This window comes from Crocuta crocuta, unplaced genomic scaffold (assembly GCF_008692635.1).
Source record: "Crocuta crocuta isolate KB4526 unplaced genomic scaffold, BGI_CrCroc_1.0 scaffold431, whole genome shotgun sequence".
Lineage (NCBI taxonomy): Eukaryota > Metazoa > Chordata > Mammalia > Carnivora > Hyaenidae > Crocuta > Crocuta crocuta.
Window position 1 is genome coordinate 3804486 of NW_027528859.1, and position 21810 is coordinate 3826295.

The following is a 21810-nucleotide window of genomic DNA, read 5'->3' on the forward strand; positions in this document are numbered from 1 at the left end:
ATCCTTTTCTCCTTTGGCACCTTCATGCCAACAGCAACCTGACTCCGGACAGAATCCTCTGTCCTGTTGACTTTTCATAGCCAAGAGTTTAGAAAGAGACATACATTCTCTCCTCTTCCTGACTGCTCATTCCGCTCATTCCAAGGAGGCGCATGCCCCCAAATCTGATAGATGCTTTTCAGTTCCTATGTTTATTTGCCCCTCTTCACAAAGGGATTGAGGTATAAGAATACATGCAAGATGAGAAATTATGAATCATTAAAATAGTCTTAGGGAAAGTATAATTCAGAATGTTAAGTCAGACAGAAAAATAACATGAAATACTGTATCCCCCCATTAAAAACTCAGGGAGTAAAAAACAAAGTACAATTTGGTAGAAGCAATTTTTCTTACAGTTGTTGGTATGTGTAGTGGATTGGATAGTCCCTCAAAAGATGTATGCAAGTCTTTACCCTGGTACCTATGAATGCAAACTTCCTTGGAGATGAAGTCTTTGCAGACATAATTAAGGGTCTTGGGATAGTATCATCTTGGATGTAGGGTGTGCCCTAAAGTTGCCACACACAGAAACAGAGAAGGTGGAGGCAGAGATTGGAGTTATGCGTCTACAAGGTAAGAAACACCAAAGACTGTCTGTCAACTGCCACCAGGATCTAGGAAGAGAAGTATGGAATGGAGTCTCCCCTAGAGCATCAAGGAACCAACCCTGCTGGTGTCTTGATTTTGGATTTCTGGTCTCTAGAAGTGTGTGTGTGTGGGGGGGTAAATCTCTGTTTGTTGTTTAAGGCCATCTGGTTTGTGGTGATTGGTCACCACACCCCCAGGAAACTACTATGGGGTGCACCCTTGCTGTTTTGTCCCTCCATGCCTGTACCAACATGGTGCCTTCTCTTTGAAGGACTCTCTCCCCTTTTGTTAACCAGAANCATGTTAAAAAGAACACTTTTATTCTGCTATGAAGAGTCACTGGAGGTCCTGGGCAGAAGAGATCAGCCCAGACTCCCTGGACTCTTCCCAAAAAGGCCATTCCATATCAATCCCTATACTCACCTGTATGACAAATTCTTTGTTTTTGTGTTTGTGTTTTTAATTGCTTGTCAGTCCTTGAGGCTTGGGATTTCTCTTTATCAAGTCTACCTCAAGCAAGAATACTACAGGAACAAAGAAGGTCAACAGCAAACATTTGTTGAGTAAATAATTCAGGAGACAATAGGATTACCAAAGAGAAGAGGATTAATGTTATCTGTGGTGGTCATAAAAATGGAATGAGATCTTCTGTGCAGAATCGACAGAATAGGTAAAGCATGAACTGTCCAGGGCCTGGTCTTCCATCCAATGGGACCGGAAGGGTGAAGAGAAAACAGGAGAAAGAAAAGGGGTGAAGACTACAGAAGATCAGGCTCGAAAGGCTCTGAATGTTAGGCCAGGAAGTTAGACTTGAGCCTGTGAGCCATGCTGGTGCAATTACTACCTTCTCCCAGGCCTCAAAACTCGGACACTTGCCTTGTAATCAGTCTTCTTAGCCTTGCAGGAGCAAAGCAGGCAACAAAATAAGATGGTCCATGGACTACAGATCCATGGCCTTGCTCGGTTTTTTTCAGAATATTTCCAATTCAGTGAAAAAAACATCAAAATATTTCCAGTACATTATAAATGAAACCAGTGTTTGTTTTTTTTTTTTTTTAACATATGTATACAATTGTGACCACAATCAAGTTTCCTTGTGCCCCTTCCAACCCTTTCCAAGCATGCCCAACCCCAGGCAATTATGGATCTGCTATCACTATAGATTTGCATTGTTCATAGTATTCCACCATGAATTTTACATTATTGGGTACTATATAGTCTTGTATTCCTATAAATACTCTTGAGCTTTGTTCTTGGAATTGGTTTTATTGGAAACAGTTTGATTCTTTCAGGTCTTGCTTTTTAGTTAGTTAGGCAGAATCAGAGAAGAGTTTAGACCAGGGCTAACTTTCCCCATCACCAAGGCAAAGACTCTCCTGAGTACTGTAGTCAGTGCTGGATCAACTGTGAAGTTTTCCACTCTGACTGGTGAGAACAGAAGTGGTTCTTGGCACTGTGAGCTCCAGGTTTCCTCTAATCCTTTCAGTTGTTTTCCTCACCCGCGTGCGCTGACCAGTACTCAGCCCAAGGCTGGAGGGTGACCGTCTGCAGATCTCCGGGTTCTCTCTGTGCAGCTCTCTTCTCTCTGGTAATCCAACCAGCAAACTCAAGCCACTTTGGCTTCTCCAGGCTCCCGGCTCTGTTTCCTTAATGCAGGGAGACCACCAGGGCTTCCCCTTCTTGCTCCATAATCTGGAAACCTCTCAGAAGTCAGCTGGGGCAACCACATGGCACCCCTCTTTGGTCTGCCATCTCTCAAAGTTCCTTGTCTGATCCTTGACTAATCTCCAGTGTCTTGCAAACTGCTCCATAGGTTTTTTACATGGATACAGAATAGAGAGTGAATCTGGTCCCTGTTACTCTAGACTTGGCTGGAAGTAGAAATTCCTGAAACTGCTTTTGAGGACTGTGACAAATTCTGCAATAAATTGGATCTTCTGGACTGTTATGCTGTCTCATTGTATATATGGGTACCTCAAGCTGATGAACTGTTATTGAGAAAATGGATACATATAATAAAGGTGCATTTTTCTGCATTGAAAAGTAATTTAAGAAATTATTTTCACATTAAGACTGCTAAGTATACTTTTGTGGAGAGGACTGTTCTGAGACTATGGTTGTAGCAGATGACATTGGGTTTTGCTCACATCCCTGTGTCTCTCTCAGGGGGCTGTCCACTAGCTGCCAAACCCACTTTGGGTGCACAGAGAACCAGGTGACTGAGAAAGGCTCCTGAGGGCAGCTCTCAAACAATGACTGATTTACTTATTATTATTACAATTTAACAATAATATTTTATTTAAATATTTAAATTTTATTTTTGAGAGGGAGAGAGAGAGACAGAGAGCAAGTGGGGAAGGGGCAGAGAGAGGAGACACAGAAACCAAAGCAGGCTCCAGGCTCTGAGCTGTCAGCAACGACCCCAACATGGGGCTTGAACTCATGAACCTGAGCCAAAGTTGGATGCTGAACTGGCTGAGCCATCCTGGCACCCCAACAATGACTGATTTAAAGCAAAACAAAAAATCACACACAGACAGACACACACACACACACACACACATTTAGCGCCTTTGGCCTTGATCAGGGCAACTTGGGTGTGTGGCCTACACCATCTCTAGTGCTCCCTTTGGATCTGAACAGGACTTAAGGCATCTGGCTTGGTTGCCTTCTTCCCTGTCTCACTTCCCCATTCCCTTACTGGGTTTAACTGGAAACACCTCCTAGTAAATGAGTTTAAGAAGTGATTTATCTCACAACTGTTAAGGTGGGTATATACAATGTCCATTGTATAAATGTACCAGCAACTTCAAGTTGTTCTCTCTGGATAGAGCCACAGTGAAACAGCTTCATCACGTGAAGTGATTCGTTGCATGGCACACATAATAGATGGTGTCTTCCAATGGATGGTGCTTCTCTGAATGTTAACCTAAAGTTAACCCCAAGTAAAACCTAAGGACCTATGCTGGGCCTGGGTCCTGGTGATGGTTCCTACAACCTGACCTTCTTACCCAATCAAATGTTCCACTAGATAATCTGCAATTCTTTCCTTCCCCACCAGCTGACTCTTAGTTCTCACACCAGAATTATTTATCTTGACAGAACTTCTACCCTCCTGGTGCCCTGCCTAGATCTGTTTCCCAGATATCCTAGTGATTCCCCTCAGTCAGCGGCATCTCCAGTGGCCCTGTTCTTCCGTAAAGTGGCCCAAAAGGTCTGTAGACCTTCATGCCATGGAGCTAGCAGTCCTTATTTTAGATGAATGGGACATGTTCCACCAAACCCTCAAATACTGGCGTAGCCTCATCAAAGTCCAAGCCTTGTAAGAGAAGGATACATCTGGCGCTTGCTCTCATATATGGCATGCAACCTGAATTTCCCCTTCTTGTCAGCAGAATTACTTTTGAGAGGGGAGACACTTTGGGCTGGACAATTCTTCATTGTGGGGAGCTGTCCCGTGTTTTACAGGATGTTTAGCAGCATCCCTTGGCCTCTAGTCACAAGATGCCAGCAGTACCTTCTAAACGTGAAAACCAAAAATACTAGTATCAGGGGATCAAGACAGCAATGAAGGAATGAATGAAAGGAGCTCTCTCTTTTTTGTATGTTATCCTTTGTTGGCAGAATTTTCAGTTTTTTCCTATGAGAGGTTTCTCTCCATATCTTTTATCAACAGATTATTGATATATAAATTAATCGTGCCTCTACTCAAACAAAGCATACATCAATCTTTTCACTGTAGCACTAACAAATAATGTTTCATTGCTCATCAGAAAGGCGAAGGGAAAAAAAGGAATGACTGTATCCTATTACTATGGGAGTGGGGAGATGAACACTCTCACACACTACCCGGAATGTGTAAGTGACTGGGCAGTCTATGACTTCTTGGGAATGTAATTTGGCAATATGCATTAAAATGTGCATGAAATATATGCATATTTTTTAGACCCACAAATTCTATTTTATCACAACAGAATCAGAGAAGATACAATGTGCAAGGGTTTTTAATAATAATTAAAATGAGAAACAACCAAAATGTTCAACAGGAAGCTGATTAAATTATGGGATAGCCATATAACAGGAAATCATGCAGCCATTAAAACTGATGGTGTAGGCAAATATATGATTAGAAAACCAGATTTTCACAATGTATTAAGTGAAAAAACAGGGTACAAAACAATGTATATATGTATAGAAAAAATATGGAAGGAGGGACACTAAAAATTTTAACTCTATTTTTGGGTGTAAGAATCAGGTATGATTAAAAAAATTTTACCCTTTAACATGAATATGTAATCCTGTGCAACAAAAATAGAGACTAAATAGGTACTGCAAATGGCATAGTCCACGAAAGCAGGACTTGGACCTGGGAGAACTGAGAGAACAGGAGACGGTCTCTATTCTAAGAATGCCAAAATGAATCCACCTCCAACCCAGGAAAGAAGCCACACAGGCTGCTGTAATCCAAGCAGGGCCAGAGACAAGAGGCGTTCAGGCTTCTCCAACTTAGCAACTCAACGGATTCTTCTTGTTTGGGACACTTGGTTTTCTTCTCAATTGTGTTTACTCATTTGAAGTATTGTTTGCTTAACTGTGGAATCTCTAATGTATTTTAAGCTCCCCATTTTTGCATGGGAAGTTAGTGTGTGAGTCCCTGACCGACTCTAACTGAACACTCGGTGTAAAAGGCGGGTGCCAACGCAACAAAGAGGAAATGGAGCAGAAGGTCCTTGGTGTTTCTGCGCTTTCCTTCCCATCGTAAAGCCCACAGGTAAAGTAGCTCAGCTGCCTTTCCTAACTGCATACAGATGCATGGACCTGAAGGATAAATTATATCCTTACATGCTTGTCTAATAAAAAAAATTGGGGGGAAGACAGGTTAATGTGCAGAAAGAAATGGAAAAAGAGAGCTTTATTTCTTCCATTCTCCAAACAATCTATGTATGCAAGAGCCTAAAGAATGGCAATCCCCTCTCTGAGTGGAAGACGCCCTTGCGTCTGAAGGAATGCTCGTCCCACGGCATCCACCATAAGCCATGCTTGTCCTAGGTCTTAATGAGGAATAATACCATTTATTTGAAGACTTACCACTTTATGAAGCCATTTTTCATGGCTGTCACTTTTCGCAGGGTGTTAAAAGACTCGGGCCATTTACCTGAGAGTCAAAACAATCCCAGCTGATGTTAGGAAGCCACGAACCAGCACACAAAGAACACTTACACTCTGCGGAGAGCAGGGCGGCCACAGGGAGGGCGGTGCACTAAAGACGGTGCAGCCACGATTTACGCTGAAGCTGTTTCAGTGCGAGGAGACTCTCCTCGTCCCCCCAGAAGGTAAGAGAGCTGCCGCCGCCAGATACACAGCGGTTCATGTACTTCACAAAGGGGGAAACACAAACGTAAGAATCTAACATCAAATGGCCCGGGTTAACTGACTCCATCTCATTTTATTCCGGCACAGAGCTAGTGCTTGCGCAACAAGGGCATTTTGAGCCCAGTTTCTGGAGGTTTTATAACTCTAGTGACTTGTCCAACCCACGCACGCCCTCTGTCACCCAAACTCCCGGCCTTTTTACATAAGTGACAAACTTACTTACTCGGTTTCAGATATTTTATTTTTCTTATTCTAACATTAGGCTTTGGTAAGTACAAAAATTCACAGGTACAAAAATTTCTGTATAGTCTTGTGGTAGTTAAAAAACCCGTGAAAACAGAACAACTTTTTAATTTGGGCAGTATCCGTCTCTATATGTCCAAGTGACAGTCTTCTTGAAGTGTGGCTGTAAAAATGGTGAAAAGTATTGCACTGTGACTATGTTACAATAATGATTCTTTTTCACTTGTTTCAGGAAATTTATGTCACGAAATTTACAGTGGATGGATTCCTTATTTGTATGTTGTTAGAGACCTGTGTCTCTGCCTCTTCAGGGCTTCAGTGAGGACACCTTCTTCTTTCCGCCTCTGGCGCTCTGACCATCGGGAGATTAGGACTCCAGCTTCAAGAGCAAGGAGAGCTGGATTTAGATGTGTGGCTATTAACCCTTTCCAATGTTAAAAAAAAGTAATGCTGAAAAAGAGATGAATTTTTCATATTAGCGTTAATTTCTCTTCCTGCAAGGATTTAATTTTCATACTCCCACGGCAGATAACTTATATTGGATGATCTTTTACTTTTTCAAAATATTTTAAAAACTTTTTCTTGAAAAGATTACTTCTCATCCCTAGGATTCTGAGTAAAAATGACGTACGGGAACAGGGGGAAGTCCACGTACATCTGTTTTTTGTTGTTTCCTCCTATCCTAATAACCTGCTGCACACAGAGAACGGAGATCTCCATGGTCTTTGTTCAGCAGTTTCAGGTATGGCTGAGATTACAAACAGAACAAAAAAAAGTTCACTTTATTTAATCACAGATAATAAGGAGATCACCATGATGTCACAGGCATGAAGACCAGACAAACACTGGAAAGCCAAATCAGAAGCTGTCTCACAGCTTGGACTTTTTTTTCCTCTGCTTAATGAGAAATAGATTATCACTGCCATCATCCTCCAGGGAGCTCTCCTTTTTCTTCTGCTTGCCCCGCTTGCCCTCTCTGGGAAGCCTGTCTTCTCTAGGCTTGTGGTGACGTGACGAGTGGTGGAAGGACTTGGGAGCCTTCTGGCTCTTGAAGGTGCCAGGAGAAGAGTGGAGTTTCGGGCCCCTGGGGAAGTCCTCCTCCAATTCCTGAGCCCTGTCAGCCTTCCTGTGCTTCTCACGCCCTTTATGGCTCCTGCTCAATTCTTTCTGGGTTTCTTTCTTTTCTTGAGGCCACCTGCTGCTTCTCCACGAGCCATGGCTCTTCCTCCTGCCATGGTGGGACCTCTTCTCTGCTGCTTCTATGTGAGGTCTCTTGAACTGCCTCGGAAAATCCCCATTTTTCTGGAGTTCTGGAAAATAGAAGAAAAGTATTTCTGCATATTCAGCAGCCAGACAGCCCACGCACAGCTTACAGCAGTCTGTAAATAACTCAGCGGACAGGGAAACTAGACAATGAAATGTGTTAATGACTGGACATTCTGAAGAGCCATTACTAAGGTAAAAATCACTCGCTAAAAATTATATGGTTATAGTTCTGTACTTCTGATTGCTAAAAATGGAAAATATCCAGAAATCCAGTGATATGTATTCTATTCAATACAGTTGCACTAGCTTGAATGATAGAGATGAAGACTAGTGAAAGCAGTAATCATCTCAGCTTTGTGAAGAAAAGTCACATCTGACCAATTCGAGTCCTGGCGGGGATAAAGAAACAGCCTCTGACGATAAAGTGAAACAAGATGTATAAAATGGCCTTTTAACAGTCTCATGACATTTCAATCACCCTCTGAAGATAAAGTCTGGCCACTGTATCTATACATGGATGCCAAACTGGACAGATTATTCCTCCGGAGCAGACATCACTGGCCTGGAGAGCACACACATGTGTGTATCTCAGACGTTTTGGTGCCAGATCTGGTGTTAACATTTTATCAGGACGTGGCTCTCTTTTACTATAAGTGTTTGATGGTCATGATTCTGATGGGGTAAGTGAGAGATAAGGTTTTAAGGATGAAAACTAACCTTGAGAGATTAAAGAAGTGGTCAATAAAAAAAATAGGATGGGGGCGCCAGGGTGGCTCAGTAGGTTGAGAAACCGACTTTGGCTCAGGTCATGAGCTCACGAACCGTGAGCTCTAGCCCTGTGTTGGGCAGAGCCCGCTTTAGATCCTCTGTCTCCCTCCCTGCACCTCATCCTCTCCTCAAAATAAAAATTAAAAAAAGGATGAAATGCAAAATAACATATTTAGGGGACAAAAAGGTGAATTCTAGGATACAGAGCAAAAGTAATTACTTATAGACTTTAGCATGAAATATTTTTTTTTCTAAAAGAGTTTATTTTTGAGAGAGAAACAGCAAGATGGGGAGGGGCAGAGAGAGGAGGACAGCATCCAAAGTGGGCTCCACTGACAGCAGCGAGCCCGAGGTGGAGCTCAAACTCACGAACTGTGAGATCATGATCTGTGCTAAGTTGGATGCTCAAACGACTGAGCTGCCCAGGTGCCCGAAAATTCTAATGGATCATAGAGAACTTCAAAGTAGCCACAGGGTTACCAATATTACTAGTTTAAAGAGAAAACAAATAGTTTTCCTAGCATTATAAACGTTATAAACACTCATTACAGAAAACCCGTGAAATATAGAAAAGTATTAAAAAAATGGCAGCCATAATCTTTTAATTCAGAGGTGACACTTTGGTGCATTACTTTTTTTTTTTTTAATTTAATTGCCTAATCAATATCTTCATGTACTATAATCTCTAAATATAGTTGAGATAGAATTTATATGGAATATAGTGTGTAAAATATGCAGGAGTTGAAAATAATTCCTTTTGAAAAAGACCTTAAGTCAGAGAGAGTCGGAGAGAGTTGGGGGGGGCGGGGTGGAGAAAGAATAACAAGAAGACTAAAAGAGTTACAAGATACAGGTCAACTTGAAAAGTACAGAACTATTTCATCCTGAAAGCAAGAAAAGTAATTTAGTAAACCACTGTTAAACTTAGTAAACCACAGCACAAAAGAAATAGAAAAAAGTAGGCCTGAATAATACAATAAAAGAACTTCATGTTAGCAACGGTCACTAGAGAAATCACAGAAAGTGGCCGTGGACCTGGAGCTCTGCTGCAACCATGGATGATATGAACAGACTTCTTTGGGGGAAGCTGCAGGAATCACCTACCAGGGAAAGCTTTTCTTTCCATGAAAAATACTAGAGACATACAAATGGAAAAAATTGTCGCCAAACAGAAAAATCTGAAAAAAGAGCCTTTAAAAACTCTGCATGCCCGTATGGATAGAAGTATTTTCAGGACATTTTCTAAAATGGTCATGATGTCAAAAAATGTTTAGTGTGAAGAGATAATAATGCAGGATTTCTGAAGTGGGTGCCTGGTTATGGGAGATCAAGAGAGTTCAAGAGAGTTCTGGTTTCTCTGGTAATTATTTAAAATCATTTTCTGTGCTAACCAATGGCACTCAAAGCAGGCAAAGACCGTGCAAAAGATATTTAGGAACTACTGCAAAGGTAATCTCACAAGAAGTCAATAACATACCTTTCACTTTTCGTTTTATTCTCTGTTCTCTCTCCCGAATTTCGTATTTGTCATCATAGTAGTAGATGAATGGAGATGTTGGAAAGGTCTGGTTAAACATTCGTCTTTCTGTACATTCCTGCAAGTTGTTTGAAATTGTTTCAAATTAACAAATTTGAAATTAGGATGTCACAAGGGCACTGCTCAGACAACCATACTGGAAGATCACAAACCACCGTGGTTAGAGAGTCCCACATCATGGATACCCCACGCCGAGGCTCAGGATGTGGTCCTGCGGGGGGTGCTCAGCCAAACCGACATCCAATCACACCCAACTGTGCTTACAGGATTGTTTCAGGCTTGGATTTTCTTTCCTTATTTCTTTACCCATGGAAACCTTCTTGTCTTTTTTCAGTCTTCCCTGCCAAACCCCTCCCCCAGTCTGAGTTAAGAGCAATGGGGGGCTGGGTCTCCACTGAACTTGCTCTGTTCCTCTGTTAAAGGCCTTATTTTATTTGGTCTTACATTGCATTAGATCTTTGCTTGTCTATGTCTTCCAATAGCCTTCCATCAAGTGCTTCTCCTTTCATATTTTCACCCTAAATGTGGGTGTAAATTCTTAGCCCTCTGCTCTTTTCCACCCAAATGGTCTGCAAGCTTATTTTAACCCAACACTAACAATGGCAGTGATCCTTATGGTGGGGAGCAGGATGGCGGTGGTAGCTTAGGTCTACCTGAAAATGCTCCCAGGTAGTTCTGAAAACACTCCAAAGGAATCCTCTCTTCTCTTTCCTTTCCCTGCTCAAGAGGAGATCGATCACTCCTTTTTCTCTAGGTCAGCTTCCCACTTGCATGACTCTGACTTTCCTACCTCTGCTATTTCCCACATCCTCATCCTTGGCCTGAGCCACATTCAATTTATCATGATCTGTTGACATATATCCATTCAGCATGTCTGAGACCAAATTTTCTTTTCTTTGAAAGAGGTTTCCCTTTGGAACATCCTCATTTCTGTCCTCTGCCATCTTGCCTAAAATGTATTTTATAAATGTTCAATTCTTCTTAGCTAGGTATTGAAGAAACTTAGAATACCTCTTAGGAAGAAAGTATGTGAAATAGCCACATAAAACTTAGCTGACTTATCCTAACATTGGCATAGTATGTTTGACTTGTAATTCTAAGATACTTGACTGACCTGGCAGCCACACACTTAGTAAGAGCATAATTTGCAGAGTTTAAAGAATTATGAATCATTCTAAATATACACTTAAGTATAGAAAATAAAGTAATGGAAATCTGTACCTACTATTAGACTTTACCAAATCACAACATTTTTACCTTAATTTACTTCAGTTTTTGCCCCAAGAACTGAAGCATTAATAATACAATTGAAATCCTCCGTGTAATCCTCCTTCCCATTCTTCATTCATCTTCTTCCCTTTCCAGAAGTTGCCACTGTCTTAAAGTTGGTTCCTGCCATTCTCATACATTTTATAGTCTTACTACTAAATTTGAAGCATTCAGACTTCATAAAAATGGTATCATTCTATAAATATTTTGAAGTGGCTTTAGGTTATAACAGCTTCACAGAATACATTGGGTAGTATTCTCTTGGATGATGTTTCTGAATAAAGGTTTGGTAAAACTTGACTATAAAACTAACTGGGTCTGATATATTTCAGGGGAGAATTCTGATGACTAATTTTTTAGTGGTATTGGTTCATGGAGGCTTGTTCTTCATTTTGGTTAATATTTTTTCTAGAGAATTATTTCTTTTATGATTTTGAACTTTATTAAATACAAGGTTTATTTAAAGTTTGTATTTGTTCATAATTGAAAAAATTACTGTATTTTAAGTTATTAACACTTTTTATTCACTATTTGTACCTTTTCTTTTTATTTGAGTAGTTTTTTCAGAAGTCTTTTCTTTTGAAAAGAAAATGTTTTCAAAGAACCAGCTCTTGGTTTTGTTGATGCTCTTAATTTTGTTTTCTATTTCAGTAATTTTGGTTCTTATCCTTATTATTTTCTTCTTCCAACTATCTTTAGGTATACTGTGTTAGGGACTTTCTGGATCTTTTTGGAATATTTTGGATCCTTAAGTTATAAGACAAACCTAAAGAATTATACACCTACATACATACATATATATTTATTTATTTATTTAGGCTTCATGGCCAGCATGGAGCCCAACGTGGGGCTTGAACACATGACCCTGAGATTGAGACCTGAGCTAAGATCAAGAGTTGGACATTTAACGGACTGAACCATTCAGGTGCCCAAAAATTACTTTTATAAATCACTATCCATGGTGGCTCTAAATTTCCAGAAGAAAGGGCACTCGTGAAAGATTTGGGTCTCAGATTCTGCTATAGTTTGAATGTTTGTGCCCATTCCTCCCATCTCCCAACCAGAATTCACTCCCAAGATGATGGTGGTATGAGGTAGAGCCTTTGGGTGGTGATTACATTTTAAGAATGGAGCTCTGACGAATGAGATTCATGTTCTTATAAAAGAGACCCCCCCACAGAGCTCCCTAGCCTCTTCTACCATGTGAGGACACAGCAAGAAAGCGTCATCTGTTAAAAGCAGCCGCTTGGAGCACCACAGTGGCTCTTGGTTGGTTAAGCATCAGACTTCAGCTTAGGTCATGATCTCATAGTCCGTGACTTCAAGCCCCACATCAGGCTCTGTGCTGACAGCTTGGAGCCTGGAGCCTGTTTCAGATTCTGTGTCTGTTTGTCTCAATCAGTCTCTCTCTCTCTCTCTCTCTTTGCCTCTCCTCCAGTCACACTCTGTCTCTCTCTCTCTCAAAAACAAATAAACATTAAAAAAAAAAAAAAAGCAGCCCCTCATCAGACATCAATTCTGTGGTGCCATGACCTTGGGCTTTCCAGCCTCCAGAATCTAAGAAATAAATTTCTACTGTTTACAAACCACCCAGTCTATGGTAGCTTGTTTACAGTGGCCTAAATGGACTAAGAGAGATTCTAACCATAAGCTATGAACAGCAAACTACAATTACAAAAAGGTACTAAAGATATTGATACACTCCCAGCACTCATGCATACTTTCACATGCTCCTGGAGCAGTCCCTCTGTACAGTGACTACTGTTTCCTATGGCAGTTTGTAGTCGGCCTGAAGTGGAGCTGCTTAGGACTGTCCCCACCTCTCCACCTAGACAGTTGAGTGCAGTTAGGGAAGGGCGGTGCCACAGTCACCTTCAAATTCCTTTTACAGCAAGAGGCTGTTGAGTAACATCTACAGGGCTGTATTTCTGAAACTGAAAGGGAGGGGCCCTCAGACATCTTTAATCATCTGCACAGCCTTCTATTTGGATCCTGTATGGTCTAGACTGGTGTGGCTATACAGAGCTATACAGTACCATAAATATTTTCCAAAGCTAAATGTAAATTATATTTTGATTATCCACATCGCTGGTCCCCTCCATTAGCACAGACAATTGATAGCTGGCTATATAATTTATCTACAATTCTGGATTAGCCACACCACTGATCTTCTTCATTAGTGTGGATAATCTAGAATTCTTCATCTATGGCAGCGATGAGGCTGCCAAATTTGCTTTATTATAAATTAAAAACTATCTAAATCTAGATTTCCGGGATAAATTCCAAATGTTTTTAATATATTTCCTATCTACATTAGCAGGACTGACAAGTAAGCAGTATGTGTCCAACTATAATTGTTTTTTCTTAATTGAACAAACATAAATGCAAAATTACACCCTTTTGCTTTAAAGAGGTCAGCAAGCATAAACTGTACATCTGTGTCATTCGTGTGGCAGTGGAATACTTATGTGAATATGTTTCCTAAACAGTGTTGGCAACATCTGGATTTTGGCAACAAGATGAAATGCACAAAAGTGGGAAAAGATCTAGAGCTGGTAATTTTGTAAGAAAAAGTATTCTTTAACAAAGTTTTCAGTGTGTGTTCTATGAAACTGAAGTATGTATGGGTCTCTCCGTCCCTAGCACCATACTATGGATTTGTTCACATTGGAAACAGCATCAAAATGTCAGGACTGAGAAGTCTCCCCATACAACACTTCTTTGCTTTGGAGATAAAGAAACTGAAGACCAGAATGGGCTGGTCAAGTCACATGGCGAAGTCAGTACCAAAGCAAAAACCAGAACTGAGGATCAGAACTTCATCCTAGCTTTCATATTGTAATCCTTCACTCCATGGTCCTGCTGCCTCAGTGTGGAAGAAAAACTTCACCTGTTGGTGAACTGTGTCTCTCCCTTTGCTGAAGAGGTCCAGCCTCAAGGTCTGGATGAGGCACCGTGGTCAGAATTCAAGGTGTGACTCCCGTGAGTCACAAAGTGCAGCAAGCACTCACCCACCCCCTGCCCGTCCCACTGCTCACAGCCCTACCCATTTTGAGGACTCTCTACCCCCTGAATGCTTTCCACCTCCTGTCATTAGATTTGATTTCATTTTAGTTTATTTTGGTTTGCAAGCTGTTAGAAGCCTACCAGGACTGTATTTCTCCATACAGATTTTCCACTTCTTGTGCAACTGCCTTTCTTCCTCTGCCCTAGGATTCCCAGAGTGCAGGAGAGCTCAGAGTCTATGCTTACTGCATCCTGTCTCTGGGATGAGCTGCTGCTGTTTCTACTTAATGAGACAACTGGCTAGGAGACTCCCTCCCTTCCCACAGCAACAGATTTCTTCTGCTTCGACACTCCTGCACCTAAAACACACGAAGTTGGGCCCTTTTAGTTGGGGCTGCAAGTGTGCAGCTTGGATGGGGAATCTGGATGTTTGTGAGGCAGACAGGCTAGTCAGTGATACAGTACCTTTGTCTTTCCACTAGCGTCAGGGGTTTATATGTCAGTGATGAAGATTTATGTGAACACGGTATCAGGGAAAGCTGTCGTTCTCCAGCTACATAGAAAACTACATAGAAAATCTACAATCATGATTTTGGCCGTGTCAAAGTAATAGCAAACAGAAGAACTCATGAGAAGTGGAACCATTTTATTGACTACTTTTATTCCTCTGATTGATTTTATGAGCTCTGTATTTGTTTCAGCCTAACTTGTTCATGTATATTTAAAACAATTAGAAGAATGTGCTCTGACAGATCTCTTTCTGTGGTAGGGACAGGACAGAAGTGAATTGGTTGAAAATGCATTGTCTTACTTTAGGATGTGAGTTTATAAGAAAGGTAAGCATTCAGAATTACATTTTTTTTTTTTTTTTGAGTTCATCTTTCGGCAACCGCTCCGAGAACAACAGAATGTGTTATGCCCAAATGCTACTCAAACTTACGTGTCCATAATGGCCTTCTTGTCCACAGTTGTAGCAATACACTAAGACTGATTGTCCAGAAGGGGACTTTGGCTTCTTGGGTGGTCCAGGTTTGGTCTGCAACATAAATATTTGTGAGGGCTTATTAAATGTTAGAAAATAATTAAAACCTGATTGTTTCCCAAAGGGCTCTTTTTAGGTAAGAGACTCCTTAGAAATACTGCCTCCTAGAGTTTAGGACCTCGTATCCAGATGATTCTCTACGTTAAAATGCATAACATGACAATTCTTTTCCACTTCATATCAATACGTGCTTTCCTCTTCTTCGCTCCTCATTCCATTAGGCATTGTGCCCAGTGCTGTGTTAGGTATTAGGTATCTCAGAGAGAGAAGCAAAATAGGCTAGTAGAACATGACAGACATCTAAACAGATGATGACAGAAGATATAAACATGTACAAGGTATTAATGGAGTGGCAAGGGGGACTCATCATTGGATGGGGAGGAAGGAGTCAGAGCATGTTTATAAAACTTAAATTTACTTTTAAAGAATTGGATGTAAGTTGAATGGAAAATCCTACGACGAGGGGATAGCATGAACAATGTGTGAAACTAAGAAAGAGCATACATGGTCACTAAGTACAACATGCATAGCCAGCTATACTGAAATGAGTCTGGAGAAAGCAGGGCAAAAGAAGGGAAGGCCTTAATGTCATCTTAAAGAGCTTGGGGCTTATCTGGGCTTTTCCATTTTAAGTGTTGTTTTAAATATAGGAGCAGAGTAGTTAGAATTTTATTTTGGAGAAACCATTTTGGCTTGTAGTTGTACGGGGCATGAATATGAACGGAAGGTTAGATGCAGTGTAAAAGGTGGCTGTTAGGAAATCCAGTGAGGTGATGAGGGTCTACACTATAAGAGTAACAAGGATAGGAAAAAGGGAATAGATTTGGCAAATACATGAGGTGATAAAACTGGTATCATTGAACATTGAAAAGACACAAGGAATGAAGGAAGAGAGAAATTGTAGTTTTCAGGTTTCTAAGTTGGGTGCCAACACTTTGGTAGTAGTGCCAACAACTGTGTCAGAAACAGTAGGAAAAAAAAAAAAGAGGAGCCAAATTAGAGAGAAAGATGATGAAGTCTAACTTGGCTGCTGTGTATTTAGGTGGAGATGTCCATTAGGCAGCTGTATATGTAAGATTAAAGCTTAGGGAACAAGTGTGCACTAAAGATTAGTTCTGAATGAAATCTACTGTAAATAGTGGAGGCTAAAATGACTTGAGTGGACAGCATCACCATACCCAGTATGTACAGCGGTGAGCTCAGGATGGAATTCTGGGGAAAATGACATTTAAGGGGTAGATGGAAGAGCCTGGAAAAGGGACAGAGAAGGAAAGGTTAAAGGATGCAGAACCACAGGAGAATAAAACTCTTAGACCTTAGAGAGTAGTTTCAAGAAGGGTGAACTGATCTACAATGGAAAATACAGCAGAGGCTTACTGAAATTAGAACTGGGAAGCATCTGTTAGATTTGGCAATTGTTCGTGGATAACCTTAGTGTGAGAATTTTGGAATTAGTGGAAAGGTAATAAAACCATAAAGAACAAGAAAATCATTCCCCACAGAAGCCAGGATGGTAGTTACTTCCAGGGGGGAGAAAACAATGCACAGAAGGTTTTGGGGTAGCCACAGTTTTCTACTTGAACACGGTGGTGTTATATAACTTGAGTGTGTGGGAAGTAACTAATGTACTAAACTGTGTATCTTTTATGCATTTTTCAATATGTATCTTACATTGAACAGTAAAATATTTTTTAAAAAATTGAACAGAAGTGGATAAAAGGAGATGGCAGGTATATATTATTTTTTTAAAATTTTTTAAAAATGTTTTTATTTATTTCTGAGAGAGAGACAGCGTGAGAAGGGGAGGGTCAGAGAGAGAAGGAGACACAGAATCTGAAACAGGCTCCAGGCTCTGAGCTGGCTGTCAGCACAGAGCCCGATGCGGGGCTCGAACCCACAAACTGTGAGATCATGACCTGAGCTGAAGTCGGATGCTTAACCGACTGAGCCACCCAGGCACCCCAGGTATATATTATTTTGAGAAGCATGAATAACAAGGGGCAGAATAAGGTAGAGCAACATTTAGGAAGGGGATTTGGTAGAGTTTGCTATTAGAATGAGAAAGAGATCTGAACATGTGAGGAAGCCAGTAGAGATGGAGGAGTTGAAAAAAGCAGAGAAGGGAGAAGATACAGCAAAACCCCTGAGGTGGCAGGGGCTTTAAACAGAAGGAGAGGGGCACCTGGGTGGCTCAGTCGGTTAAATGTCTGACTTCGGCTCAGGTCATGATCTCATGGTTTGTGGGTTCAAGCCCCGTGTTGGGCTCTGTGCTGACAGCGAGCTCAGAGCCCCGAGCCTGTTTTCAGATTCTGTGTCTCCCTCTCTCTCTGACCTTCTCATGCTCATGCTGTCTCTCTCTCAGGAATAAATGAAACATTAAACAAAAAAAAATTTTTTAAATAAAAATTTAAAAAAATAGAAGGAGAAAAATCTAATTGCCCTCCCACTCCACTTTTTTTTGGAGATTGGAAGAAAGAGCTGAGAATGGGAATATGCTTGGATAAGTTTATTTCTTATTTATTTTTTAAAGTGAGCTCTATGCCCAATGTGGGGCTCGAACTCATGAACCTGAGATCAGGAGCAGCATGCTCCCTTGACTGAGCCAGCCAGGCGACATGCTTATGTTCTTTGTTGGGAAGCTATAACAAAGAGTGCGGTCTGCCAACTAGGTTCATTATTATTGTTTAATGTGGCAAACTGGTGGCTTGTGGAGGTTTTATGTTCTTGACATGGGAAAATAATTTATAGGTTATAAAAATCTTTTTCAACTTTCCGTTTTTGTTTCCTAAAATGGAAAACTGGAGGATAATAGTAGCCTAAAAGAGCTTTTCTACTGAAAATGACTACAAATGCTACACAAAATGGAATTTATAATCTCTGCTATTGTCAATTGGGATATAATAACTAACAAAGGTCTTATATTCTCTAATAAAGATTCGTGGTTCATGAATTAAGTAAGACAAACTAAAAGTCGTCAAGCTACAGTTTTGACAGGTGTGTACACAAGCATGTACCACTCACTCACTGCAGTGGCTCATAAATTTGTTCAGGTATAGAGCGCCAGAAAGACATGAAATTATTAAGCAGAAATTATTTTTCCATCTTTGTGTTACCTGATGTGACACAAAATTGCAACCATGAGTATACATGTGGTTTAAGAGAAAGAAATCATACCAAGAAATGTGTGTCATGGATGTGAAGGCAGACCACATAATGATTTGAGGGAGAAGTTGTCAAAAGCTACTGGTGGGTTAAATAAGATAAAGCCTATGAAATCCACTGGATTAGCAATTAGGAAGTTGCTGGCAACTGGACCCCAGTGTGAGCAGTTTATTTGAGGGGTAGGGATACAAGCCAGATTGTAATGGGTTTACTGTAAGTAGAAAGAACTGAAGAACAGAACACCAACAACTTTTTCAAGATGCCAGGTTGTGTACAGGAGAAGGGAAGGGGACAAGTAGAGCAGAACAAGTTCAAGGACGCCTCCATCAGTGATGTTTACCAGAGTGCTGAGCACATGGCATGAGCATATACATGCATTCTTTTATTAATTTATTCAAAAATAATTGAGTGCCTAATATATGCCAGATACCTTAGAATAGATTAGGTAACTGGGAAGTCAGACAAAAATCCCTGCTCACATCTCCCATGGTGGAAGACAGATAAACCAACAACACACACACACACACACACACACACACACACACACACACACACACATTATCAGGTAGTAATAAATGGCACACAGGCAATTAAAATAGAATTAAAGGAATTAAAGTCATTGGCAGTGACTTAAATTGAATTTTAGAGAAACTCTCACTGGGATGGTCACTTCTTGTGACAAAAATACCCCCAAGTATGCAGTGACTGGGGAACAGCATTCTAGGCCTCAGGCATGGGGACAGGGAGTGCAAACCCCTGAGATGGGATAAGAGGGATACTAGACACTAGAACTTGGTATGGATGCAAACAGGGATTTCCTCACAGGAGAACTACTGGTAACCCCATGGCACTGCTGGTTTTTCCTTAGGAATACAGAACACGTGAATGCCACACTACTGAACTCCTCAGTGGCTCTTTCCCATCACATCCTCTCAGAGTAATGGCCACTTTTATTTAATACTTCTACAGTGCTCCTGAGCCTCCTTTCCCCATTTCACCTTCTCATGCACAAAATTGATTATCATGTCTATTTTCTGCCTCCCCATTGCTAGAATGTAAGGTGCTGAGGTAAAAGATCTTTTAGTCCACTGTGTATCCCTATGCCAAGAATCTAGACTAAGTGTTGGTGAACTATGGCTGATAGGCTGAATCCAGCCCATTGCCTGTTTTTGTACAGCCCAGAGGCAAGAATGTTTTTACATTTAAATGGTTTAAAAAAAAAGGTATTTTGCAACACATGAAAATTCTATGAAATTCAAAATTCAATGTCTGAAAATAAGGTTTTATTGGAACACAGCCAGGCACATCTGTTTACAGATTATCTAAGGTTACTTTTCTTCAATTCCATATATCACCAGTGCTCATCAGACATTTCTCCAAAGAAGACATCCAGATGGCTATAATCAAAAACACAAGAAGCAACAAGTGTTGGTGAGGGTATAGTGAGAAAGGACCCCTCTTGCACTGCTAGGGTGAATGCAAACTGGTACAGCCACTGTGGAAAACAGTATGGGATTTCTCAGAAAGGTAAAGGTAGAACTACCCTACGATCCAGTTATCTATGGCTACTTTTCATGCTACAAGAACACAGTTATGACAGAGACCGTATGGTCAGTGAAGCTGAACTATTTACTACCTGGCTTTTCACAGAAGAAGTTTGCCAATGCCTAAATTAGAACAAAAAAGTACTCAAAAATAGGTGGTGAAGAAGTAGATTTTTAAAGACTCCAAAATTTTATAGAGTGGAAATGAGTTATGGAGTCAATAAATGTGTTTAAAGTAAATTCGAACACTGAAAATCTCTGCAACGGGTTAAGACACAGAGCAGAACTTTTATGGAATTTCTTTGCATTATTTTATTGCCTATGTTTGAGAAATTACAGGTAGTCCTAATGTTGTTCCATCGGCCTGTGTCCTCTTTGCCCAGATAAACATGGGTACTCCTTCACCTCCTTCAAGTCTTGGCTCAAAGTTCATATTAGTAATGCTTTCCTGATCTTCTTTTTTAAGTCTGCCAGCTCTCTCCAACTGGTGCTCCCTACCCTGCCTCACTGCTTTAAAAAAAAAACAACAAAAAACTCCATGTCACTCATCACATTTCCCATAATATATTTTGCTAGTTTGTTTTGTTTATCCCTCAACTTGCATTCCCAGGCAAGAAGGATATAAGCTCTGTGAGGGCAGGGATTTCTTTTTTTGTTCACTGCTATACCCTAGATCCAGGGACAGGGCCAGATATATGTAAGAGTTCAGTAAATATTAATAGATGAATAATGAGGTAATGCATAGGTAAAGTACATGGCCCATAGTAGGCATCCAATGTATTTTAGTTATTGTTAATAATTTGGATACTTTGGGAAATGATATCAATTGTTTCATGTCATTAAAGGATAATTTATTTTTTTATTTTGAGAGAGAGTACAAGTGAGCGGGTGAGGGCAGAGACAGAGGGAGAGAGAGGCGAGGGCAGAGACAGAGGGAGAGAGAGACTCCCAAACAGGCTCTGTGCCCACAGCACAGTGAGTGCAGAGCCGGAGGCGAGGCTCGATCTCACAAACCCTGAGATCATGATCTGAGCTGAAACCGAGTTGGATGCTCAACCAACTGAGCCACCCAGGTGCCCCTAATGGACAATTTTTTAAATTATGCTTTGGTATATTAAAAAGTCTGCATGAATTAATACAGCTTCCCAAGTGTCTCCCCTACTTCAAACTGAGAGTGTGGTACATACTCTGGCAGAATCAGTAAAGAATTAGCAATATAAAGAGAATAGGAATTCAGTTTTACAGTACCAGGGATAAAGAGATCCATCTTAATCAAGACTTTGAAAGCATGTTTCATGTTGACACTTATTTTACTTTGAAAGTAATTTCATTCAAAGAGCCTTAAATTTAGCCCCACTGTTCATTTATGCCCCTGGATGAAGTGCAAACATTTGGATGTTCATTCATCTGAATAATGTCACTAGTTAGAAACTTCCATTATTACTAATAAAAATAGCAACAGGATTTATATTGTGCTATGAAATTCTAAACAGTTTCACAATAATTAATTAGTAAATGACATGACAAACGCTATCTACATACTCTCATTTTAATAAACTATCATGTACTAGGACTTAATAGGAATGAAATCAGCCTAGATCTTACCTAATTAGAGAACATTTCTGTATTAGAATACAGTACTGAAAACTCAATAATGATTTCCAGTGGACATGTTCTCATACTGCGATCTAACAAAAATCTTACAGCTATTTAAAGTGTTAGAAATATAAATCTGTGACTCACTACTTCTGCCTTGGAGCATGTCTTTATTTTTAATTAACAGTAAAGGTCCAATTTAACACAGAATATGTCAACTGATTAGCTCTAAGTTCAGGGTTCTGTCATATAGTCTATATTGTGGATGAAAAGTTAAATGTAAGGGAATGAATGTAGTCTTCTAGAACTTTTTTTAAGTTAAAAATTTATCCAGAGACTTTGACCCAAGGGTTACCAAGTGAACTATTTATGAAAGG

The 21810-nt window shown here is 40.4% G+C and overlaps 1 protein-coding gene across 1 annotated transcript in view; it reads right to left on the reverse strand.

Annotated features, from left to right (window-relative positions):
- Positions 1 to 6229: 6229 nt before the first annotated feature.
- The window catches only part of ZCCHC7 (zinc finger CCHC-type containing 7), a 248749-nt gene continuing 233168 nt past the window's right edge, over positions 6230 to 21810 (reverse strand). Inside the window, exons 6-8 of the mRNA XM_077756064.1 lie at positions 15030 to 15125; positions 9755 to 9872; positions 6230 to 7553 (exon numbers count right to left, since the gene is read on the reverse strand). Coding sequence (XP_077612190.1) covers positions 7114 to 7553; positions 9755 to 9872; positions 15030 to 15125 — 654 coding nt within the window. The 3' untranslated portion in view covers positions 6230 to 7113. The remainder of the gene's footprint in view (positions 7554 to 9754; positions 9873 to 15029; positions 15126 to 21810) is intronic.